General features: G+C 41.4%; 1 protein-coding gene across 1 annotated transcript; it reads right to left on the bottom strand.

Moving 5' to 3' along the window:
- Positions 1-598: 598 nt before the first annotated feature.
- LOC134398177 (uncharacterized) lies at positions 599-25051 on the bottom strand. The gene is made up of 6 exons (XM_063125425.1): positions 25029-25051; positions 20182-20282; positions 16258-16371; positions 10370-10525; positions 2066-2183; positions 599-732 (listed from the first exon to the last, which is right to left on the bottom strand). The coding sequence occupies exons 2-6, from the start codon at positions 20263-20265 to the stop codon at positions 599-601; spliced, it is 606 nt and encodes a 201-aa protein (XP_062981495.1). The 5' UTR covers positions 20266-20282; positions 25029-25051.
- Between the last annotated feature and the right edge of the window lie 1644 nt (positions 25052-26695).

The raw sequence follows: 26695 nt of genomic DNA, 5'->3' as shown, positions 1-26695 counted from the left end.
AGCCGCCTTATTTTGGCAGAGTTCATAATGAGCCAAAGCAAGCCCTGGGTTCACACATTCACCTTCTCTTTTTGCTTTAAAAAAGAGGAATTCAGGAAAAAGAGATTAGAAGCATCCATTTCGGCTTTTGAGCTAACTACTCTGCTCCCTGCAACAAGAGAATAATAATACTGCCTACCATAAAGGGCTGTTGTAAGAATTACTGTGATGCAATATAGTAGCATTTGAGATGCATTATATAAATAATAATGACTATTATACTTAGCATTTATCTATATCCTTACAAGAATCATGGATGGTTGACCAATATTATTATCCCCGTACTGCAGATGTGTCGCTGAGACTGAGGCCCGAGGGAGACTGGCTTGCCTAATGCAGCCTAGTAAGTTTATGACAGAGGCAAGATTCAAACTGGGGACTTCCTGTTTCATGGTGCAGCCTCTTAGCAGCTACATCTTATTTTGGAATGTGTGATTTTAAACCTATCTGATGATTGGACTCTATATTAGTTAATTTGGTTGGATTTTGTTTTTTTAATAGCGGTTTTTTTTTAACTACAATGCTAATTATTTATTAAAGAAAAATGCTGAGCTGGCACTTAGCCGAAATGGTAACGGGCCAGGCATTCATTTGGTGACATTGGAGAGTAAGTAAATGGAGTAAAACCCAAAGTTAAAGATAGTCCCCTTTGAAACACACCGCTGTATAAAGCAATTTCTTCATACACACAACCTGCAAGCAAATTATGAAAAGTAAAACAAGAACAAATAGAAATTTCAAAAATGACAGGTATTCCTTTAGTAACAAAAGCATTTAGATACTTAAGAGTTTACATCCCTAAAAGACAAAAGAATGTACTGAAACTAAATTATGGGAAACGGTGGAAAGAATTAAAGAATGATATAGCCAGATGGGAAAGGAGAATTCTCACTCTCTGACTATAAAAATGATGTTGTTACCAAAAATGTACATACCTCTTTAACTAGGGCTGTGCACCACCTCAGTCCGAATCCCTGAAACCGAGGAGGGGTGGGCTGATTTAGTTCCGAGTCGGTTCCGGGTCAGCCTGAGGTACCCTGAGGCTGAAGCAGATCAGTACCAAAGCTTCGGGGCACCTCGAGTCACTTCAGAATGGCCCTGGGCCCTCCCTCCCACCATCCCAGGAAAGCCAGCACAAGGCTGGCCGTGAGTCCATTGGACTCACCTCCCTCTCCCCGTTCACCTGCCGCCGCTGCATTGCCCCCGTGAACAGGAAACATGGCATCCTCCTGAGAGCCAGGCTGCAATTTCAAGGTATCATGGGATCTCTGTTTTTTGTATATCTATGGTCACAAACTACGGCAGCCGTAAAGGGAAAATAGCCCTTTGTGGTTGCTGTAGTTTGCGGCCGTAGATGTACTAAATCAGAACCCCTGCGATATCTTGAAATTGTGGCCTGGCTCTCAAGATGATGATGCATTTCCCGGTTGTGGTAGTGATGACAATGCAGTGGCAGCGGCACAGCACCCAGGGACCCGCAAGGTTGAGTCGCCTTGGGGCCTCCAAATCTCACCTCGGCTTCAGCACCAAGGTGAGGCGGGCAACCCCCTAAGCACCCTGAGTCGAATTGGGGCTGACTCGAGGGCTCCGAAATGGGCCACACGGAAAATTGGGGGAGGGGACTGTACACATCCCTATCTTTAACATACTACCACAAGAAATCCCACTTAAAAGGTTTAAAGCATGGCAAAACAGGATAGAAAAAAATATTTTTAAAAGTAAAAGACCACGAACAGCAAAGGCTTTGAGATATAGATCTGTGTAAGGAGGACATAGTACAACACACCTAATAACATACCATGACATGTATCAACTAAGGCATATGTTAACAATAATAAAGGAAGGGTCGAGTGAATAGTGGATAGAACTAGAAAGGGAACTGATGGAATTAAGGGAAGAAGAAATACAGACTATATTTTATTTAAAATATATATAAAACAAAAAATAAGAAACAAAGAATGCACAATAAAATTATTATTGAAAATATGGTATTTCAGAAAAGAGAAAATAATGCCAGGGATCTCACCATTAACACCAATTTGAGCACACCCGGACTTTGACATAAAAGGGAAAGGAGTAGGTAAAAATAAGCTGAAAGAAATAGGATTGATCCAAATGAGAATTTTTTTATGAAGAGCAGTATCCTGTAACACAAGAAATATGGAATTAAACGTACACAAAATACGGGAGTGGCATGCTTAGTTTGGATGCAAATTAGTAAATTTATAAGAACTAGAAAGATAATAAGGCAAAGTACAAGAGATTTTACAGAATGGAAAAAATTCATAGATAATTGTGAATTAGGATAGAAGGGTATAATAAATATATAGAATCTTGATAAAGCAGGAGATAAGGGTGAATGCAACAATAAAACAGATATGGGAAAGAGACATTGAAGAGGAATGAAAATTGGCAAAAATGAATAAATTGGCAAAAATGAATAAGAATTTATCACCTCTGTGTGAAACTAATGAAACCCAAATTCATATGTGGTGGGAATGTAGGAAGGTTAGGAAGTTTTGGGATAATATTTTTCAAGAAATAGGGGGAAAAATACTAATGAAGAGATTTGCCAAACACCAAAATTAGCTTTGTTGAATATATTTGTAAAAGAAAATGGAGAGATAAGAGGAAAAAATATTAATTGGCATTTTGTTGACAGCCGTGAGGCAATTAATAGCAAGTAATTGAAAGACAGCTCAGATGTTGATAATATCTATGTGGAAAAAGAAAATTTGGGATATAGCAACAAACGAAAAGCTGACACAGGCCATAGCTAGACCTAAGGTTTATCCCTGGATCGTCCAGGGGTCAAATCTGTTCATCTAGGTGACACACAGGGGATCCAGTGCTCAGGCAGGGGTGAACTCTGGATGATCCCAGGATAAACGTTAGGTCTAGCTGTGGCCACAGAAGTTAAAAGTACATAGAGGAATAAAGAAAAGAAGTACTTTTAAGAAAGGCAGGAAAAATATTTAGACTTTTGAAAAAAGAATAGAACAGAATAACTTTGGCAGAAGCTTATAGAAATTTGTGGGATTCATGAAAAGAAGAATATAAATGAATGAAATAGGATAAAGTAATATACGACCCTGGAATAGAATTGACCGAGCTTTGGGAGGGAAGGGGAGGGATTGTTAATGAGTATTAATGTGTTTCTCTTTATTTGTTTTTGAAAACTTAATAAAAAGTTATTTTAAAAAATGAAAATTAAAACAAACCCTTATGTGGGGTAGGTGTGTGGATGTGATATAGCCCTTTACTGCTGCTTGATTGTTTTAACTTGTTCCACACTTTAAAACTTTATAGTACCAATAAAGTTACTGAAATTCAAACGGTATGGAGAGACGCATTTGCCTGCATTTCCTCATGATTTCATCATAGCCTAGCTCTGCTTTATTGTCATAGTAGAAGTTGTATTCTTCCAGTAATGCAAAGAGATAAAATACACATTTGAAAAGGTACAGTGCTAAAAATTAGTAGCATCCATGTAGTTTTGCTGTGTGTTTTCCACTCTCCTTAGCTCACATACCTTTAAAATGTGCTATTAACATGCCTGATACGTAGAGGGGTTATGTTTATTTATCTTATTATTGCATTTATAACCTGCCTTTTTTCCTCCAAGGAACCCAAGGTGGCGTATATAATCTTCCTCCTCTCCATTTTATCACAACAACAACCCTGTTAGGTAGGCTGGGCTGAGAGTCTGTGACTGTCCTAAAGTCACCCAGTGGGTTTCCATGGCTGAGTGGGTACTAGAACCCAGATCTCCTGACTTCCAGTCCAACACCTTAGCCACTACACCATACTGGATGACTTTGAACCAGTCACAGACTCTCAGAATTTGATATATTAAAAAATAATAATCAAATGTTCCCACATCCAACCTAGGGTGACCATATTTTGGAAACCAAAAAGGAGGACAACATGGTCGCCCCCAAGGGGGCGTGTCCAGTACCAAGGGGGCGTGCCCACCCGAACATAGCCTTGGTCACATGTCTGATTTTACAGCACACATTTAAGACAAATCTGTTCTACATAACATCTTAATGTTAAAATCACTGAAATAAAGAACAAGTGAGAGATTCAATGTATCTGAAATTAACTTCACTCACTCCTACTTTTGTAGGTTTTGCTGTACTTTGAAGCTTTTGCTATGCTTTGTGTGTTACATTCTCCCCTTCCCTCAAATATCTTTTCTGACTGTATCTTCACTCATTGCAAGCTGCTGTTGTTGTTAACAGGGTTTGCTACTGCCCCCAGATCTGTTTCAAATTTGGTACGGCTAAAGCTCTACCTAAAAGCTATCATGGTGCCAACTTTCAGCTCTTTATCTTTAAAAATGACAGTTTAAAAATAATAATTTTAAAACCTCATTTAAAAAAAAAAATTCTAAAAAATCAATGGATGAACGGATCTGTTTCAAATTTGGTGTGGCTAAAACTCTACCTAAATCCTATCATGGTACAAAGTTTCATCTCTTTATCTTTAAAAATGATGATTTTAAAAATAATAATTTTAAAACCTCAATTTTTAAAAAAATTCTAAAAAATCAATGGATGAACGGATTTGTTTCAAATTTAGTGTGGCTAAAGCTCTACCTAAATCCTTTCATGGTGCAAAGTTTCATCTCCTTAACTTTAAAAATGACGATTTTAAAAATAATAATTTTAAAACCTCAATTTTTAAAAAATTCCTTAAAAATCAATGAACGGATTTGTTTCAAATTTGGTATGACTACAGCCCTTCCTAAGAGCTTCCATTGTGCCAAGTTTCATGTCTTTATCTTAAAAAATGACGGAGTTATAAGCATTTTTGTTAATTCCCATTAGAGCTGCTCTTTGAAAAAAAATGGATTTCCCCTTCCCCTCCCGGATTTGCCATAGAAAACTCGGACAAATCCGGTCAAATCCGGTCATATACTTCGTATTTCTTCTTGAACGCTATTTTGCTGAGAGACACTTGCACCAGTGGCTACTGGAGCATACAGATCTTGCAGGATTTTTCAAGTAAAATAGAGGGGGTGACTAACAGCACCAACAAAGCTATCCTCCCACTAAACTCTTATTTTGTGATTGGGGAATGTTTAGAGTGGTTGTTCAGAGGAGCCCCCATTCTTTGGGATCAGGAGAGGTATTTCAACCATTTAGCGTAGAGGGGGAAACCCGTGTAGGAGTTGAGAAACCACCAAACAATCAGTGGTCAGGGGAAAGGAAGTGTGGCTTCTGGGAACTCCCAGAGGGCCCAATTAGGATGCCAGGTGGGCCAGATTTGGCCCATGGATCTCAGGTTCAGCATCCCTGCATTACAGTCACCTTAGGGCCGACGCCCCTCCACAAAGCGCATTACTAATCTTACAAGGTCTTATCTATACAAAACATGCATTTAGACAAACCTGTACATTGAGTTCAACACAGTCCTAAATATTTCGTGGCCATTTAGCACAAAGTTAAGGTGAAGCAAAAGCAAATTTCCAAAGACTGACACAATGTAATATTATGTCATAAACAGATTTAAGTTAAATTACTGCAGCTCTTTCTTGGGCCTGCCTGCCTCTTGTATATTAAAATTGTTTTTCATAGCAAGGCATTCAACTAGACCTCTCCCTTCACTGTGCCTGAAGCTGTCAAAGTATGATTTCTTAAAGTGAAATCTTGCTTTTAACAATGGTCTAATCTTAATTCCTGAGGTATTGTGAAGCAAAACAAACTTTTTTAAAATAACGAGAGCAATACCTAAAGTCTTTTTTGTTTGTTTTTGTTTTCTCCCTGCAGATGAAAACAAAGTCTAAATTGTTGTACAAAATTACTCTTTCCACTGGTGTCAAAATTCAAAATTCAAAAGATCACAGAAAGAAGGAGTTTCTGGTCCCTCAATGATCACATAGCTGTAAAGAGATTTCAATGCAGTATTCGCCTGTTAAATATGGAGAAGTGTTTCCTTTAGAAGAGGAAATTCTCTTAAGGAAGTTGTTTTAAGATAAATAAAAGTTCAGGATGAAGCCAGCAAAAGGTGTGAAGGATTTCTCTTTGATTTCCCAATTTGTGTATTTGGGTTGAGACACAGACTACATTTTATGCACATATTAATAGGATGCTAATAAGACTGCAATCTGTATTTTAACATTGGTTTGTAGAGACAGCCTGATATATTAGCCTTCTTAAGACAGAAGGTGTCTTTTTTTTTCTTGCATTAAGGAACTGAAGCTGTGCGCTCTTTAGAAATCAGAGTAGAGAAGTCTTGTGAAAAGAGAGGATTTTTTTGGTGTGTGATGCCAGTCTGCTTAGTAGCTAAACTAGCCTGTTAAAACTGAGCTGAATTTTCAGCACAGTGGTGCAAATTTTACAATAATATACACTATATTTTCCTCTTGGTAATTATGATTAGTTGGACAAAACATGTGCATAGCTGGTATAAATACTAATTCCCCTTTTTATACATGTCACAACATTTACAATGGCATATTTAAATACTAGATGAGATATGATAGAAAACTCTGATAGTTCAGAGCAATACTGTTTGACTTGCTCTGCTTTTTTTCTTTTCCTTTAAATGTTTGAGAAATTTGAACAAAAACCAGGAACAGGCTTTTTCTGAAGGCAATTTTTCAATTTCAAATAAAGAAAAAGTTATCTGAAGTGAGACAATATTTTCAAAGTATTTTACATACGTCTGACGTCCTGGAAGAATTTCCCTAGAAGTTGAGGCTGGGGTGGGGTGGGGGTTAGAAAATAAAAGTAGGGGAATGAAAAACACAAAAGAATCTGTTTTCATATAAATATATTTCAGTGTGTAAATGTGTGTGTTTTAAAAGTAAAGCAAAAGCCTCAGAAAACATAATGTAGGTTGAAATGTACATTGATAAATAAAAGGCACTTTATCAAATTAACACCACAGTCCTATGCATGTCCTCTCAGACGTATGTCCTAATATGTTCAATGGTGCTTACTCCCAGGTAAGTCTGTTTAGGATTTCAGCCATTAAGTCACACTATCATCATTTACATTCACATCTTATATCGTACAAAGTTACGACTATATGCTTTAAATGATTTTTTCTCCACTTGTGTTTATTTATTTTTTCCTAATTGGTCAATGGACTCAATGAGTTTCATTTTGTTTCAAAAGTTCCATTTGTTTCATTTTCAAATTCTATAGCTTTGCAAAAGACAATTTATTTAGAAATAAATAACATGCTTTAAAAATCCTTCACGCACACATCCCTCCTCCTCTTTTTAAACTGGCATTAACCTCTTTGGATGACCTAAACGACAGATCAGATGGGCTTTTTTGAAGCTTGATACTGGAAATCGCAGCGCACTCTTGATAAACTTAGCAAACTCTATATGTACATGTTGAAAAAATATGTAATCGTTCAAATGAAATCAAAGGGGCTAAATAATTTACTCTCTCAGGGAGTATTACCATTTCTGCAAAGTGATCTATAAGCATTTGTACAGTTTTGTTTGTGCTATTTGGTGCAAACTGAAAGGTCTTCCAACATGACTGTTTTCATTTTCTGTCTCAGAAAATACAGGTCTTTTGCTTGTGACTCTAGTGTGGAAACTATTCTATGTTTTGTGTTGTGCCAGTAGCCAACATTCATATGAATTCACACATCTGTTAATTTTGCAGTGTAAACCTTTTTCAGACGTTTAATCTGTGGAGAGTGAATGTACAGAGGAAGGGGGCGGAAGAAGGATCACAGCAATAAACTCCACCTCTACCCAACATGCATTCGTTTGGCGATGTGAATAGAGGCTGCACATGCACCACTGTACGTGCACAAACTCTCTTCTTACCTCCACATGGAAACAGGTAGAGCAAGAGCAGCATATGTGATCCTGGTGCCCCCTCCCATGAGCATTCAGTCTTAAGGGGACTGCAATGTCTGGAAAAGGCTATCATTTCAACAGACTAGCAAGATGCCTAATGCTTTCTATGGAAGCTTCTCAAAATCCATGCTCTTCTTTAACAATTTTAAATGTTATGGCTTATAAGCATAGTGTTCTTCTCCCACCTTCTGGCAGGCCCTGGATGCACTATTTGGGCCATTTTATCCTCACACAGCATGTGGCACCCCAAAGATCTTATGCTTATCCCAGAATATGATCCCATAGCAGAACAAGGGAATCTCTGGGTCAGCACGGGTGGCAGCATCCATGTAACAGAAAGGTTTACAAAACTGTGTTTTAAGATGATGATGATGACGACGATGATTTATCTGATTTGTACCCTGCCTTTCTACCAACAAAAATGGTACCCAAGGAGGCTTACACAATTAAAATGGATTAAAACAATAATAAATACATTAAAATACCATAAAATGATTACAATTATAGGGAATGTTTGTCTTAAATCAAGAATTAAAAACAGCACCCAACTCAACAGACCCACTTACAGGCCAAAGGCATTCTTGAATAAAGTGGTATTTGGCTGCCAGTGGATGGCAGAGAGGAAGCAAACCTGGCCTCCAATGGCAGGGAGTGCCACAGCCTGGGAGGTAGCGGGCTTGAAAGAAGGGCCCTTCAAGATGATCTTAAGAACGTAGCAGGCTCATATGGGAGCAGGCAGTCTTTCAGGTAAGAACATAAGAAGAGCCATACTGGATCAGACCAAGGGTCCATCTAGTCCAGTACTCTGTTCACACCATGGCCAACCAGCTGTCAATCAGGTTTTTGCTTGTCAATCCACAAGTAAAACGGTGCAACAGCACCCTCCCACCCATGTTCTCCAGGAACTTGTGTATGTAGGCTTATTGTCTCTGATACTGCAGGTAGCACATAGCCATCAGGACTGGTAACCACTGATAGCCTTCTCCTCCAGGTAGCCTGGAATCAAGCTGTTTAGGACTTTATAGATCATAACTAGCACTTCTGAATTCTGCCCGGAAACAGAGCTCCTGTGTGAACATGCCCTTGCTCTCTAGTTTGGGTTGTCTGTTGGTGTATGTCAGATGTATGCATCTGTATGTCAGATGCATTTCAGTTGCATTATAAAGCATGACAAAAACAATTCCAGCCACTGCTGCTAGCTTCATCTCAGAATGAGAACACAATATTCATGCAGTTGCAGAAGGACACCATGGGTAGAAGGACATCATGGATAGAATCCAACTTAACTCCTATTTAGAGTAGAGCCACTGAAATGAATGGGACATAAGTTAGTCATGATTAACTTAAGTTCTATTCATTTCAATGAGTCTACTCTAAGTAGGACTTTAATGGGGTTCTACCCTACAGTATACACAAAGTTAGCTAAAGTACCTTATCATAGAATAGTAGAGGGGCCTATAAAGCCATCGAGTCCAGCCCCCTGCTCAATGCAGGAATCCACCCTACAGCATACCTGACAGATGGTTGTCCAGCTGCCTCTTGGATGCCTCTAGTGTGGGAGAGCCCACAACCTCCCTTGGCTATTGTTAGTACTAAGATGAGGACTGCCAGCACACCTAAAACTTTTGTGGAGTTCAGAAGGCTATCATAACGTCTGTAGAGAAGGTGCCACATACACTTATATATTATAGGGGTACCAGGCCAATTTCTACAGAAAAATGGCTCCCTTATATGCCTAGAGTAATGGCATAAAGCATTTTCATTCTGCAGTGTGTTAACTGGGATCCAAAGAGCTACTTTAGGTATATTTAAGCGCTTGTGTGTGCCACTGCTAAACCATCCCTTGTTGTTTGAGTCACCACTACCACCACCCATCCATCTTTGCACATCCTACCCTCCATGCATGGAGGACAGGATTGTGTCCAATCCCTGCAATTATCTATGGCAGCCTTTCTCAACCTGGGGCGCTCCAGATGTGTTGGACTGCATCTCCCATAATGCCCCAGCCAGCTGGCTGGGGCATTCTGGGAGATGCAGTCCAACACATCTGGAGCGCCCCAGGTTGAGAAAGGCTGATCTATGGTATCTTTAGTATTTCAGAAAAGAAATACATTGTTCTTAGTGATGAGCTTATGAACAGAATGAAAATCGTTCATTTTATCAGTCAGCTTTTTTGTTTGCAATAAACATTTTCTATGAGAGCATTTTGATTAAAGAAATATACACTTTACACACACACCTTTGCAAAGGCCAAAGCAATAATCTTCCCTTTGATAACAGTATTGTACAATGTTTGCTGGAACTGTGCACAAAAATTCGGTAAATAAGACTAAACAGAACCCTCACAAACAGCCCACAAAACTAAAAGATATGAATGACTAAAAAGTGAGCTTTCCAAGGCATCACTTCATTCTGTGACCATAATTATGAGACCTCGGAGTCAATGGATCTATTGGGCAATTTCTCATTTTCCTTCTACAGAATACTACGTCCTACCTTTTTCGCTTTGGGTTTAAGTTGTTGTTGTAATCTGAGATCAGACATCTTGATCTGAATTCGTTGCTTTTGAACTTTCTCATTCAACAAAGTGCTGTAACGTTTACACAAGATATTTCTGAGCTTGTACAGGTTCTTGTAGGTTTCAAGATGACGCTGAAAGAAAGAAAGAAAGAAAGAAATTCATCAGCCTTATGTTCTGAAATTCTCATGGAGAAAGCTAAGGAAATATTTAATTTGTAGAAAGATCATGATTTGGATTTTGTTAGTTTATTTCCAGATAGCATTCCTAAACTACGTGTTATAAAATCCTCCTTTAAACAGTATTCTTTTTGTATGGGATCCAGACATCTTCCCTCAAGGAAGTGCTTCAGTCTGGAGAATATCGTATTTTATCAGCATTCAAACTGTGAACTGCTCTTGCTGGAAAAATGTGATTCTTTGGCTGTTACATTGTTTTTGGAGTGCTCGTCTTCATAGTGCAATTCTGCACTGCCACCTACTGTTGCCCCTTTGTATTACACATTGACCCAGCCTGATGAGTGAATATAGTTCACAGCAATGTAATTTGTGACGCACTGGCTCTCCAATACTTGATCTACACTACTGCTTTAAAACGGTTTATAACAGTTTTGACAACTGTTGGTGCCCAGGAGACACAACATATACAGTTTCCAAAACATTTTCAAAGTGTTTTATCCTGCTTGGTGTAGATTTGGCCCTGTATGGCAATAAATTCCTCTTACGCTTTCTCTAAGCCGTGCATTTCTCTAATCCATGCACTGATTTTCCTTAGGCCCTGCCACCTTGCCCAAAGTCAAGCTTCATGTTAATAAGAATGCGCTGTGCATTTCTTTCAGTTGCCACAATATTGTCCTCAAGATTTATTACTGCTATAAGAATGTGGTTCTCTACAAGTCTATGAGACAGCATCCATGTTCCAAAGAAGAGACAGGCTAGGCTCAACAATGTATTGCAGACATATAATTTCCTCTTAAAATTGACACATAGGACGCCAGAGTAATTACTTTTAAAATGTGTTTTGTAAAGGTTTCCTGTTCTTTGATGGATCGCCTTTCCATCGCGTTAATAAATTATCTAACCTACACGTAACACTGACAACCTGTGTGCTCTATACTTAACTGCAGATTAAAACTGCCCTCCTAGCATAGCATCTTTGTACCTCTCAATGGAAATAATAACATATTATATAAATAATAATAATATCTCTGGACAGAGATAGCCTAGCTATAGTTATCCATGCTCTGATAACCTCTCGTTTGGATTACTGCAATGCGTTATATGTGGCCTTTGAAAACGGTCTGGAAACTTCAACTGGTACAAAACAGGGCAGCACGGTTACTAACAGGGACTGGCCGACGAGACCACATCACGCCAGTCCTTTTCCAGCTTCATTGGCTGCAAGTCCAGGTCTGGGCCCGATTCAAAGTGCTTGTATTAACATTTAAAGCCCTAAACGGCTTGGGGCCAGGTTATCTGAAGGAATGCCTCCTCCCATATGTACCTGCCTGGACCCTAAGGTCATCCTCAGGGGTCCTTCTCCATGAGCCCCTGCCAAAGGAAGTGAGGCAGGTGGCTACCAGGAGGAGGGCCTTCTCTGCTGTGGCACACCAGCTGTGGAATGAGCTCCCTAAGGAGGTTCGCTTGGCACCTACATGATATGCTTTTAGATGCCACGTGAAGACCTTTTTATTCTCCCAGCATTTTAACAGTCTATAAATAAATTTTAACTTAGTGTTTTAAATTTGTAATTTTGCATTGCTGTTTTTATCTGGTTGAGCTTTGATATTGTATTTTATATTATGGTTTTATACTGTTGTTTTATACTTTGATTGTTTTTAATTTTTGTGAACCGCCCAGAGAGCTCTGGCTATTGGGTGGTATAGAAATGTAATTAATAAATAAATAATAAATAAATAAATGTTAAGTATTATGACGAGCCTTCAACAGGTGGCGCTATTGACTGTTTTAGTGCAAAAGTCTAGATTCCGACAAAGTAGATTTCTCTGCCTATTTGTGAGATAAAATAGTTGTTTTTCTGAGTGCTTATAGAAGACATTACAGCATAGTAGTATGGTATAGCAGTTCCAATACTATCTTATAGTACTGAGTGTAAAAAAAAGTGTAAGAGAATTGTTAACTGAACCCAAGGCAACAGGCCTCCCCCAGAGTATTCCAAATCTCTCCCTTGACTTCCAGTCCCCTTATCCTTAGAGTTTCAAGCAACATGCACACACAGTATTCTACCCAACCATTCAGTAAGTAAACCTGTTCCAAATTTCCAGCGTTCTGGCCACTGAATGCAAAGACGCTGAGAAGACTGAGAACCAGCGCTACTGTCCTGCTTAATTGCTCTCTATTGCTGTTGGTGATTGATTCAGAGGGACGGCAACATTTCTATACTTGTGTTTACATGCGATAGCAAGACTGTCCTATCGGCATTGGCCAACTTTGCTCTTATAGCCCAAAAGTATAGAGCAAAATTTCTGACCTTGCAGAATGTATGATTTGTTTTACCATTGTTTTTACTACGCTTGTGGTAACCACTGGTTGAAACAATAAAGATCTATCTATCTAGCTATCTATCTACTTCCCTCCTATAGGATGTCCAGCCCAAGTCCAGTTTAAATAGCCATAAGAAAGGAAAGCAGTGGCCTTGAAGTTGCACCTGGACAGCTGACAGAGCAGGCACACAGGTCACCTTCTTCCCCACTATAATGAGATGTACTGTATTTCCATTTAAATTAGAGTAATTATTTCCTAATTTGCATATTATATAAATTAGCAGGTGCAAATTTCATGTAAATCCATGTCCTCTTTTGTTTTCTTTCTTGGCAACATGTAAGTGGCTACCCTAGTCCTATGTCCCAGTCAATTGGACTACTGGCAACGGGATGTACAGCAAAGCCTCTAATAATGAATGTAGTGAGCAGGCTAGTTCATGTGGGCAAAGGTGGTCCTTCCAGTATCCTGGACTAATAACTGCTTTAGGTGGACAGTTTAAATCAGGGAAATAGTACCAGGAGAAATGGCTAAACTGATCTGGTTTAAAGTACATTCACAGCACTAATTATGGCACAAAGTTAAAGCACCTTAGCTCCAATGATTACAAGTAGCTAATTAAATGCAGATGAAATTTTCATTCATTGAAATCAATTTATTCAGACCATTTTCCTACAAATGCTCAGTGGCTTGTGGTAAGTAATACTTCAAAATGCCAATGAAATATTTCTGCTACAAATTCTCAACTTTTTCACATTCTCCCTATGTTCAATATTTTTTTCAAGTTTTTTCTTTCTTTCCCTCAGCGATTTTGCTGCAAGTTTCCCTTTGATGTCTCTATGCCTTCAGAGAGTCTTTAAGCAGCTACCCAACGGGCAGTTAAAATGGAAGCTCCACCGGATGAACAGGGAGGATTGCAAAGCTAAGGGAACTGCTGAAGTCTATGGTAGGCAGGTAGATCCAAGCTGATCTCCTCCGGTCCTCCAGCCATTTCAACTGGATAATAACAAAATACAGTGTATGCTGATGGCTCCCATGTCAGTGGGGCAGTGAATCTGCTCTGGGTTTCAGTCAGAACAAGTAAGAACTGTGAAGGAGCTCCTTTAGAGTTCTGAGTCACTCTGACTGAAACCCAAAGCAGGTTCATTGCCCCACTGACATGAGAACCACTGGCCCCACTGCCGAAATACATTAAAAAGAGTAGCAGAGTTGAATTTATGGCAGAACTGCTTTATCAATAGCAACAACAGGGAAAATGGAACTGTGATTATTAACTCAAGACTGGACATCCATGTGCTCTGCCTCTCTTTTATTAAATATTAGGATGACCATTCTTTATTAGCATGAAAGAGAGAGAGAGAGAGAGCAGAAAATGAATGTCTGAAATTCCTTATACATAATATATACACCACCTGCAGGGTACAGATAGAGAACAATAAATCAAAGGACTGTCTATTATATGCAAGCATGGAGCTTTGGGCCAAACTACATGTTACATGGGAGATCCAGGACTGGATAATTGGATTCATTTTTTATTATTATTGAAATACAGCTGGTGAGAGCTGCCAATTTGCTCATATCAGTGCTATTGGGCAGGAATTACTTAACCTTTCCTCCCCACACTGTTTTCCTCCTCTTTCCCCGCATTTATTATTTATAGAAGTGCTGTATATGTGCTAGGTGCTACACCCTGCTTGCCGATTCCCAATCTTTTCTTTTTAATTGCCCCTCCCCACAGCTACTGTTAGCTCCACCAGGCATGAGAGGCAGGAAATTCAGGTAATAGCCATATTTTTCCTTTGCAGGGCAAACATCTGTACTAGAGGGAAAGTACGGGAGGGAAAGGGTTATAGACAACGCGACTCACATGGCTGCAAGCACAATGCCGCAAGCACAATGGCAGTTCATCAAGGCTGCCTTTCAGTGTGTGGGTATGTGGTGGTGGTAGGGAGGTGTCAAGAGAGCCCATCGTGGCTCTCCAGCAGAAGATGTAGGGCATGTCTACAGCAGCCCTATATCCCGGGATCGTTCCTGTGCATCCAAATGCCACACAGGGGATCCTGGGAGCAGGCAGGGACGATCCCTCCATTTTCCTGGGATAACCCTTAGGTGTAGAAAGGGCCGTAGACCGACACTTAATCAATTAGGAAACTGAAATCTATCATGTCGCTTACATGACTACTTGCAAATCAGTCAAGGCAGCTTCATGTGGGAACATTCGTAGCAAACGTTTCACAATCAGATCATGGCAATACAGTAATGGGTTACAGGTGAGCTCTAACATTGAGAATCCCAGGCCTTAGTGAAAATCTTCCAAATGATACCACACCATTTTGTGGTATTCCAAATGATACCACAAAATCCCCCACGAGCCTAGGTATAACATTTAAACATATTATCATAACATATTACCATCTAAAGACTATGGGTGCTTCCAGACAGGGCTTTCCCCCCACTAATCACTCTGCCTCATTCATAGAATTTTATGGGCGGTCCACACACCATTTGTGCCTCTCCTGTGTTTTCCCACTTCTTTTTCCATCCTTTTCCTTCCCAGAAGAAAATCCATTGAAGAGGAAAAGGCAGAATAGATGTACAATGCTTTTTCATTGGTAATGCTAGCAGTCCTCCATCTGGAAGCAGCCTGTGTCTCAGTCAGTAAATAAAAACGTTACTTTCTTTTTCAGTTGTTTCTAGAAGAAACAAGGGGTGGCAATGCAGGAATAAACTGGGCCAAGACATACAATGACTCCTAGATCCCTACAGAAACATCAAAAAGAGGACCTACTGATGAATAAGATGTGAACTCTGAGAAAGAAGAAATTGAGCACTGTACAGGGTGAGCAGATTCTAGCCACATGCTGCTATTTGACACCACAATGCAGAATAGTTTTGTTTCTTGGTTTTACAGTGTTCCTGTTAGCCACAGAGCCTACACTCCTATCAATAATGCTCTTTGACCCACACATGGAAAATGGAGGGTTGGAACCAGCATTATCATTCTCCTGATGGAAGCAGTTCCATCAACAGGACTGGGAGGCCCCAATCCCCCCTGTCCTCCCCTCCCCTGCACACTCAAAATCTGCTCCAGTGAGCTGGGAGACCCTCCAGAGCAGCTCTGAGAGTGGCATGGAGGGCTGCAGCCAGAAGGTGAGAGGGAGGAAGTCCCGTGGTGCGAGGGGCCTTGGACTAGCATGATGCTGAATGTAACCCAGACCTTGGAAAATTTCTCAGTTCCACATTCCAGATGAGGAAGCTGCGACATCAGCTTCTCTGGGCAAATTGGGAAAGGAAAGCAGGGGCCTTGAAGTTCCCCAACTAGAAAAATCAACACACGCGTTATCTCCAGCGGCAGGCTGCAGTACCTGTTCTTGCAGAGCTTGCTGGATGAGCTTCTCTTTCTCTTCCTCACTTAAAGTGTTGTTCTTCCTTGTCCTTCCTTTATGGTCTGCTTCTCTCTTTTGCTGGTTTAAGCCATTCTAGACAAAAACATATGAATAAAAAAAGTTGAGCAATTGCCATTTAAAACGTTGCCTATGTTAGCACAATATTTATCTCCCCTTTCATGCATTACAGAATTGTTTTCAAAATGTACATCTGAAAGATAACTTTCAGTTAATCCCTATTCTAAATGTATTGCTAGCAACTTTTCAGTTGCTAATCTGGTGAGTCTCTGGGATGTTGGTGGGGTGGGCCCACGCACCGGAAGGTCATTGCCACACGCACCGGAAGGTCATTGCCACACGCACCGGAAGGTCATTGCCACACGCACCGGAAGGTCATTGCCACACGCACCGGAAGGTCATTGCCACACGCACCGGAAGGTCATTGCATTGAGCAGGGGGTTGGACTCGATGGCCTTGTAGGCCCCTTCCAACTCTGCTATTCTATGATTCTGTGATTCAAGTCCACCAAGGAGAAGAGCATGTACCAGTAGGAGCCCTCCTTCCTGCCAAGGCTGTAGTTGGGAGGCTTGAGTAAGCTTCTTGTCTAGTTCACAAGCCTTTTGTACTTGTTTTCTGTAGTTTGGTACTTAGTGTTATGAAACCATGGCAGGAAGAAACTAGATCTATATTGTTCAGATCTGAAATTGTGCTAATGGCCTGGGATACACACGCTGTCTGGAAAACACTATGCTTTTAACACCTTCTCAAAACAATTGCACAGAATCACATTAAAAAGCATAAAAATGGACGAGGAGAGCTATCAAAGGGAAGCAGTTATGTGCTACATTCCATGAACCACATACTGGGTGACCTAAATGTACAAAAAGTGTTCCAAGACTGCTTACAAAGTTGCATTCAGTGACTGGACTTTACTGGAGTTTTTCACATTACTGCAATTACTCATTGATGGAAACTGGGTTTTTTTTAACCAGAATTTCGTTCTATTTGCGCTAAAGCACACTTCCACAAATGTGCACTTGTACAAATGTGCATTAGTTGATGTAAATTAGCATTAATGCAAATTAGGGCACGCATGTGCGCACACACACAGACACACACACAGTGAAAAACAGTCTGCAAATTCGTGTAACTTGGAAAAAGGCAGCCTGCTGCAGAATCTGCAGGTCAAATTCATATAAATCTGGACTTATTTGAATCCGGTGCAGATTTCTCCAACATCCCTACATTCAATACAGGATGTGCATGTTTGAGTTATACAGAAGTTGACAAAACTATTCTTTTGATTTAGTGTTCAAAACATTTTTAAAAAAAGTTGTATGTCCAAACTGATGGGTTACTCTGGTAACCCTGAATATTCCCAAAACCTCCCCCACCAAGCAAGTGCTAATTAAGTTGCCAGCACTGGGGCACAATCAGTACTATTGTCTACTAACTGAGTACAACAAAAACGAAACTTTTGGAGCGCCAATATCTATGACCAACACCATGTTTGCTAGGAATGACAGCATCACTCACACCAATAATTTACTGGCTCTTAAACAGAATAAATTAAAGAGGAACATTTAACCTGACTTAAGAATTCAGGGGAAGTCATTTAAATAAGAAAATGTCATTTTTTGAAAAAGCATCTGAATGGCAAAGTTTCTTGAGAAAGCAGAGATCAAACCAAGTATTACAAGCTTGCTTAAAGCACATTCTTTCTCCTGAATACAATGAACAATGACAGTGTAAAATTGAGGTTTAGTGAGAAAACAAAATGAGTACATGTAGTAAGGAATAAACACAACAAAGCTATGTAAAACAAGAGTTGCTTCCTAAACTAGCCCCTCTACCCTTGTTTGCAAAATCTTTGTCTTTGGATGAGAACCAACATGCTGCTTAATAAGCACTTTGCTCAGACTGGCAAGAACTCCACTCACATTGTGTGCAATTCTTTGCTACCAAGGACACTCTGCAAACATGCATAATCCTGGCCATTCCCAGAAAGGTCTGCTTGTGTAAAGCCTCCGAGTTTACAAAAGCAGCAGAAAGATGTCAGGGCGGCCAGCGCTCAGACAACAAAAGCAAGATCGATCGGAGGGGTGGAAATTTTTAAGTAGCCAAGATGTTCAAGCTTGCCACAATGGCAGCAAAATATCTTGAAGTTATGAAACCTTTCAGTTCCGTGAATCAAGGAGAGAAGGGAAGGGAAGACATTACTGAGCCAAAACAGGGGTGTCCATATTCCTTCCTAAGGAGCCTGATTCTAAAAGACAAACTTTAAATGCTGCAGCTGAAATAGTATTTTTCATCAACCAGCTAAAGTTGGATCCTGTACCAAATCATCTCACCCTGTCATATTGTACGCCACCTCTGCCAATAAAGAGTTCAATGGTGTATATTTATTCAATGAGCACAGCAGATTCAGAGGATGCCCCCTCCAAGTCATGACCCCAGCAGTGTCAGACAAACACCATTACATAGGACCTCTGCGGAGGGATGGAGGCAGGTACGGCATGGGGGTTAGGCCCAGCTGTGGATTTTCTACCATACATGAATCTACTGCTGAACCCTAAGAGACAAAACTACATTTAACTTCAATGCTAATAAATAGGGCCTGTGTGTGTCCTTCTTCCACACTTTGTGATTAATGGCTATATTTATCACCTTGTTACTATGGCAATATCTTATATGACGTATGCCAGCATGTTGGCGCTTTCATCCGCCCTCATTGTATTTCCAACAGATCCTTTTTGTCTGTTGCTTTGAAGATGACCTGCCACTAAACAAGTGTTTTAATTACCTCAGGAATCTATTCAAGAGTCATTGTTGTTAGTCCACCCCCTCCCCGCTTTAAGCCATACACAATTTTGGTTATGCCGTAGAGCTGTGAAGAACTTGTTGGTAACACTAGCTCTAAAACTGATGTTTAATGACAGGGAGCTTTACATACACAGTTCTGCGCTTTTAATTACAACTGTGACAATGAAAGAGTATCATGTACCTTTTCTTAATATTGGCTTGTTGCAGAGTTACCAGTGTTGCTTTTGTGTCATTTTTATCATGGTTGTTATAATTGTTTCTCCCTTGTTCTATAGGTTCTTAGCTGCTTTTTAAACCCTTAGTCTTTCTCCATACATGTGCATTCTATTCTGCAACACCATATCATTGGAATATGATATGCAACACCATAGGCCATTGAGTAGGGTGACCCTATGGAAAGGAGGACAGGGCCCCTGTATCTTTAACAGTTATATAGGAAAGGGAATTTCAGCAGGTGTCATTTGTATGCATGCAGCACCTGGTGAAATTTCCTCTTCATCACAACACAAATTTTGATTTTGGATTCTAAAGGACATGGGTTGAAATATTGAAACAAGATATTAATGTACATGTGAGAGGATTCCCTTTTCATGTTTTCTTTTTAAAGCAATTTGGGTTTTATTTCTCCTGACCCAGTCTTGTCTGGCTGTTTTAAAATTTCTATGCATTTACAGCAAGCCACCTATGAGAGGAATCATTTAAGCAGTGCTTTGTAACTCCCATAGGTCATGAATTTGGGTTGAAACAATGCCAATTCACAATGAAGAAGAGGATTCTGGGTAGAATCTGTGATAAAACCATGACCTACTTGTTAAATCAGCCTTCCCCAACCTGGTGTCCTCCAGAAGTTTGGGACTACAATTCCCAGAATTCCTGACCATTAACTATGCTGATGGGTGTTGAAGACCAAAACATTTGGAGGGCACCAAGTTGAAAAAGCCTGTGTTATATGATGGAACTTTATTAAAAAGGTGCAGAGGAACGAACCACAACACAAATTTATCACAGAATTTAAATATAATTATTACAATGATCACATTGAAAAACATTCATGGCCGGTGACTCCTTTAAAGGGATTACCTGATTCCTGCAATTAACTGGCAGGTAACTATCCAGAAGTGGAGGAAGCGTACTCTTCTTGTAAAGCTGAAAGGAGGCTGCCATCTCATATTACCGTTTCTCTAGTGAGGTGTTGTGAAAGAAAAGAGTAAACAAGTTTGTACATTGCAGAAAACACAATATTAGTTACCACATCTAACCACAATTGAGTTAGAACTGCCAAACTATTAAATCAACATTAGGCATTTGTATAAAGCTGACTGTTCCCAGCTAACTACTATTCACCTGAGTAACATGATAGTTACCTGAGCAACTGAGTCCTCAAAGTGCTGCACCAGCTTAGATTAAACAAATAGGGTGCTGCCACTGCCAGAAAAAAAAAACACCTAAGGATTGTCATGCTAGATTTTACGGGAAATTATTACTCATCATCAGTTAATTAATAAATCAACCCCTTTTAAACAATTACATATTCTTTATGGTAAATATTGAACACGGTTTAGGATTATTATTCTCAAAGAAGAATTTTGAAGGGGAAGAAAGGCAGCGCTAGTTCAAATACATTTATTCAATGTACTAATCTCCAACTTCATCAAGGCACACCCATTCTGATGGTGCCAGAGCTACTGTGCTTAAGCTTTCAACATAATACCTTAGTAATGCCTGTGGCTACTGGACATTATTACATCAGTTTAGACATTTCCAATGAAAGTTATGGGGAGCCTTCTTTCTCTTCCCATCCACCCCCATCCACTTGTTCTGAAATAGTTCTACATCCCACATATTAAAGTTATCTATTAATTTACAATACAGAATACCTAATTCAATTCACTAATTGAAATTCATTATTTTCGTGATTAACCCACAAGTATGGTCCAGCAACTAATCTGCTGTCTTGTAATGTGGATTCAAACTGCACTCAGCTATCGAGTAGCTTACTAAATGATCACCAACATGTTGCTGTATCTCAGAGTGGGTACATATATGAAGGACATTTGATCTCTTTTTTTCTTCTTCTTTTAAATGATGCCTTCAATGCTTGGTATTGTTCCTCATTCCCCATACTGAGAGGGTCGTAACAGGTAATCTGCAGGGGTGGTGCATGTTGGTAATGAATCGGGCCAGAGGCAAAATTAGATAGATCACCACTTTTCTCTTTCTGCCACATGGTTTTCTCTCTCTTTGGGCCGCATCCTTTCCTCTCTCTCCCTCGTCTTTCCCACTCAGCAGGCTGTCAGGAAACAGACAGATCACTCTGGTCATCGATCTGAACTAATTCCATGCAAAGGGCTTTCGAAGTGAGGTCGAGGGCTGTATGAAATATGGGGCGCAGGTTGCACCCCCCTGCTCCATACCCTTCTTTCAGAACATATGCAACTACTATGGCAGGAAATGAGACATTGGGGTGGAAGGGACTCTCAAGCTAGGAAAGGCAAAGCCCCTTGTCGCACGTGGTTTGGTTCAGTTGCTAAAACCATGTTGGAGCTTATGAGCAGAAAGAGTAGGAAACGAACAAAATCTGCAAGTTTGCTAAACAATTCCTTGAACCCTTTTGGCACTTCTCCCATGAAGAGCCTGGCCCACTTGTGCATGGTGGATATTTTAGGGGGGGACTAATGGGTGTGGATCTGCTTTGCTATGTGGAGAATCTCGCCTTGGGAGAGACCTTGAACTAGATCATTCACGCTGCCCGAGAAACTCACACAGTGGGCTTTTCCAAAAAAGGATGCATTACATTTTGAAAGCATATTTGATATCACTCAAATGCATGGAATTTTGCCACTGGAATATCTGAGGAAATTTGCCAGCTGAAGAATATATCCCTGTAAGATAGAACTCAGCCCCTTTCCAGCAGATCTTCAAGCTGTTTGCAATATGCCTTAGCATCGGAAGTTTATTTATTGATTATACTTATAGGCCCCGTTCAGAAGACACCTTAAACCACGGCTTACGCCAGAAAGCCGTGGTTAAAGCTGTGGTTTAAGGTGTCTTCTGAACGAGGCCATACTGTTCTTTTCCCCAAACTGATCAGAGAAGAAGGCTGTTAAGCCGGCAGCAAGTCTCCAAGAAATTCCCCACTTCGGCTGCAGTGTTTTCATATGGTTACTTCATAGTTCAGTTTGGCTCCAATTTTTGAGAGATAGGGATTAGATATCCTGGCTTTCCCCAACTGAATGTCCTTCAGATGTGTTGGGCTGCAACTCCCATCACCATTCCCAGCCATCATGGCCAATGGCAGTTGCAGTCGAACACATTCGAAGGGGGCTGAGAATGCTGAGCTAACCCCATGCTTCTAAAACTATGGGGCTGCCCTTCCCCAAGGGGCAATGAGACATCTGAATGGGGTAGGTGAAGTTCCGGGAAAGAATGGGTTCCTGAGGCAAGTGGAGCCTTCCTCTTCCCACAAGCCAAACCCTACTTGGGTTGAGTATTTCCCAGCAGAGAACCCCCTGATCCACACTGTACTTCTGAGGATGACCTGCTGCCCCATCCACCCAATCCAATTGGGAAGAAGAAAACTTAGGAAGAGCCACTGCTTTCCTCTAATAATAAATGTCCCCGCATTAAGATAGGGTCAGAGTTGTCCTGCTAGAGACCTCTTGTAATGGCAGTATTAGATTAACTGCCAATCCATGGATCTTCAAATGTAGCATGGGACTGCCTGTGAATCTCTGCACCTGTGGGATAGATTACTGTTGCAGTGAGGTCAGGAGCACAAGTTTAGAAGGAAAGCACAAGGTCAGAAAGTTTGAGAACACTCAGCTAACCACAAAGGTATGTTGCCTAAAGTAGCCTCACATTTATCCTGGCTACATTTTCACAATTGCTAATGTAGACCTGTGTAGTCACAACTCCACCTATCAGAAGCTAGAGGAACCTTAAGTGCCAGTTTTCTTGGTAGAATGGCAGGGTACAAATCGAATAAGTAACAAATAAATAAACCTTCATAGGGCAGTGTGCAGGCCTGCCCAGGGGGCAATTTACAGTCAAGCATCACACAGTGAAGGCCCCCAGACAAGCATTTTGTGTGTGTATGTGTCGGGGCCTCCCAAAATTTCCATTGCCTGGGCCCCCCAAATTCCTCTGGCAGTATGTTGCTGAACATCAATTGGAGAAGTGGGGAGGCAGTAGGGGACAGCTATTGCCTTCTTAGCCTTCCTGGGAGCTTCTCAGAGCCACCTGGATGGCCACCATTATATTCTCCACCACGTATGCTTTAACTCCCTGGCCCTCCTGACACAACCAGTGGTGTAACTAATCTGTATCTTGCGAGTGTCCCCTTGAAAGCTGCAATTTGACACGTCAACAACCCTAACCAAACAGAAGAGTTCTTTTGATTTCTAGTAACATTTCTCAGCCCTCTCTTTAAATCTCAACTCATCCATTTCTTGACTGGATTTAGGCTTTCTGAATACTGTGAAACTGAACAAAAGAAATTCTGTTGTGAAGAATGTGATCCCAACCACGCTTAGGCTGCAATCCTGGGAGTAAGCCCCATTGAACTCAACTGGACGTACATCTGAGCAGACATGTAGAGGAATGCACTGTTGCTTAGGAAGTTAACTACCTTTCCTTCCCACACAGCTTATCCAGTTAGTCAATATCACTAAACATGTTTGTGTTGCAGTTTCATAAGTTCAACCTGTTCTGCTGTGCGATTAAGTGTTCTGTTAAACATTCCTAAGTTGTTTTAAAAAGGGAATTTGTTATGGTCAGTTTATTAATACCCCTGCTTAAGATGTCTGTGAAGGAGAAGGGCTATTGCAGAGTAAACAAAGGCAAGCATTCAGCCATGAGAAATATCACAGGGGAAGAGGATACCCAGGCATTGCCTTTTGGTTTAAGAAATGGGGTATTATATGTACCCAAAGTTGTCCGTTTCCCTCTGTGAAATGTCAGAGGGCTTGCAGTTTAGAACTTGAAACTGGAACTCTTGCAATAGGAAATCCACTTTTCTTTCCAACATCTCTGCAAGGGTTGTGTATGTTTAGGAACAAAGGAAGCTGCCTTGTAACCATCAGTCCATCTGGCTTAGTATTGTCTATACCAGCCTTCCCCAACTGGGTGCCCTCCAGACATGTTGATCCCCAGCCAGCATGGTGACAAGGAAGGTTAGGGAAAGCTGGTCTACACCAAGTGGCAGCAGGCATCCAAGGTTTCAGATAAGGGTCTTTGTCAGCCCTATTGGTCATGATAGCTGGGGTGATGGAAGTGGAAGTCCCAACACCTCTGAAAGGCACCAGGTTGGGGAAAGTTGGTCTACACCAACTGGCAGCAGCTGTCCAAGGTTTCAGACAGGGTTTTCCTCCAGCCTGTCCTAGAGATGAACTGAAATTGTGATCTCTGATCTAGCTGGATTCCCCTCTGGTTCCAAGGATAAGAACAATAATGAATGAGAAGCTGTCCACCTTATCATCAGTCCAGCGCACTTATTCATGCTGCTCAGGCAGCTCTGCCTTAAGGTCGTGGGAAGAACTAAGAGCCAAGCTCAGCCTCCACCAGACTGAGGGGATGGCAGCGGAGGCTGGTGGCTCCGATTTCAGTGGGGCTGAGAATCCATTCTGGGTTCCAGCCAGAACGCTAACGGAGCTATCCAAGATGCTCAACCTAATTTGGGGATTGGGTTCAGCACCTTGGATAGCGCTTTTAGAGTTCTAGCTCCTTCTGCCTGGAACCCAGAATGGATTCACAGCCCCACTGAAATCGGAGCCACCAGCCTCCACTGGGGGATGGAGCTGCCGGCTTTCAGGAGCGCGTCGCTAGCTCAACCACCCGCACTCCTCCCTCCGCACAGCTGCTCTGGCGGCCGGCCGGCGGCCTCACGTTACCCTCCATGCACTGCGGGGCCGTTCCCCGGGCCGACTTACCGCGAGCAGCGTGGGGATGGGGGCGCCCGGTGACGCCACGTAGGCTGGAAGGTCGTCTGGCCGCGGCAAGGAAAAGCTTCGCGTCCGCCTTCGGAGCGGCAGCCGCGCGTCCGCTCTTGGCCACGCCCTCTCCGGCTCGGCTCGAGCCGCGCAAGCTGCGTGCGAGGGGCGCCTCTCAAGCAACCCTGCAGGGCGCGGGTATTCAACCGAGTAAACCAATGGCAGAGAATGGCTATCGCGATTCCGAAGGACGACAGGGATGTATGGGATGTTTTGGAACAAAACAAAACAAATCGGGGGGGGCGGGGGGAGGGAGGGAATATTGCATATGTAAGAATGTTGATGTTCCATTAAATACAGAATTCTAAAACAAAAAATTATGCATAAGCATTAAGGATAGCAAACCAAATATCCACATATTTATCCATTCGCGTGTGGCTCGGAAAATACGATTGCGCTGACCGTACGTTAGTTTTCAAGAAGCCAGTAAATAATTTAGGAGGGCATGTGAGTCTTTCAATATTAAAGAGTGTTCCAATACAACGTTTATCCGTATTATGACCTCTGGTTGGCAACTGAGCAATGAATGAACCTTTGTGTTGTAGATGACATTATTAGGTCCTGTGATGCCAGAGTAGACACATCTAGGTCTATTAATAACATAAGTTGCGTAGGATCCAGCTTCTTGTCCACTGGTGGAGGGCGGGGGGCATTCCCCGAGTAAGTGCCATTCAGAACTAGGAAGTCGCGTAGGGTGCAAACCTCAGAGGGGCGCAGTACTGCCCTTTAAGGGTCACAGTTTTATACAAATTAGCTGCTTTAAGAAAAAACACAATAAAAGGAAAATATAATAGTTCAGAAACTCTTCTTGAACAGCTGAATCGAAGTTGGCAGGGGTTTTTGGGTGTGGGTGTGCGCAAGTAGCTCACCTTGCCTAGGGCGCAAAATAGTCTGGCACCGGCCCTGGATGGAAGGTCATCTTTGCTGATTCCCCCGCCCTCTGCAGCCACCATTGCCACCTCCTGCCACTGTTTCGGAGAGTCCCACAGAGCTTTGCAGCAGATTTGGGGGGGGGGGCATAGGGGATGGGGAATCAACGAAGATTGTGCCCTCCCTTTCAAACTGTGAGCCCTTCCATCCATGAGAGCAGATGCAGGATCCAACCCACTGCCTATACTTCCTGCATTTCATTGCCTTCACACTTCAGTGTCCATTGCCCCCTACCTAACGATTTATGTACCTACCTGTAACTCAGGATAACACTTCATGCCTCTGATGAAGCAGAATACCATCCACAAATGCTTATGCCACAATACAAATATGTTAGTTTTTAAGGTGCCAAAAGACCTTTCATTTTTTCCCCCCTGTAACAGATTAAACAGTTACCCCTCTGGAAATGGAATCCAGTGAGTCTTGATTTCCAATAAATATGAAGAGGATAAGGCTGCACATTTATTTATTTATTTGGAAGTAAACCCTTTTCTTATAGGGCTTACAGTGCTTAGAATAGTGCCATAGGAACAGAAAGGACATGCTACATCCTAGACCAAATGATAAGGAAATCTAAGCACAATTTTCATTCGTGAAACAGATGCTGCTCCTTTTATCCCCATTCATAAGACAAGCCGAGGAATAATATAACATGGCATACACAACCAGTGTTTTGG

Source organism: Elgaria multicarinata, chromosome 4, assembly GCF_023053635.1.
Source record: "Elgaria multicarinata webbii isolate HBS135686 ecotype San Diego chromosome 4, rElgMul1.1.pri, whole genome shotgun sequence".
NCBI lineage: Eukaryota > Metazoa > Chordata > Lepidosauria > Squamata > Anguidae > Elgaria > Elgaria multicarinata.
Note: the sequence above shows the minus strand (reverse complement) of the source record. Positions and strands in the feature narration are given on the sequence as shown.

What these genes read in the sequence shown, in the direction of transcription:
- LOC134398177 (XM_063125425.1), bottom strand. Translation starts at nt 20,265, where the DNA reads ATGGCAGCCTCCTTTCAGCTTTACAAGAAGAGTACGCTTCCTCCACTT. An exon ending in AGCAAGCTCTGCAAGAACAG is followed by an intron (nt 10,526 to 16,257) that starts GTACTGCAGCCT and finishes TCTTTCTTTCAG; the next exon opens with CGTCATCTTGAAACCTACAA. An exon ending in TGCTCAAATTGGTGTTAATG is followed by an intron (nt 733 to 2,065) that starts GTGAGATCCCTG and finishes ATTTGCTTGCAG; the next exon opens with GTTGTGTGTATGAAGAAATT.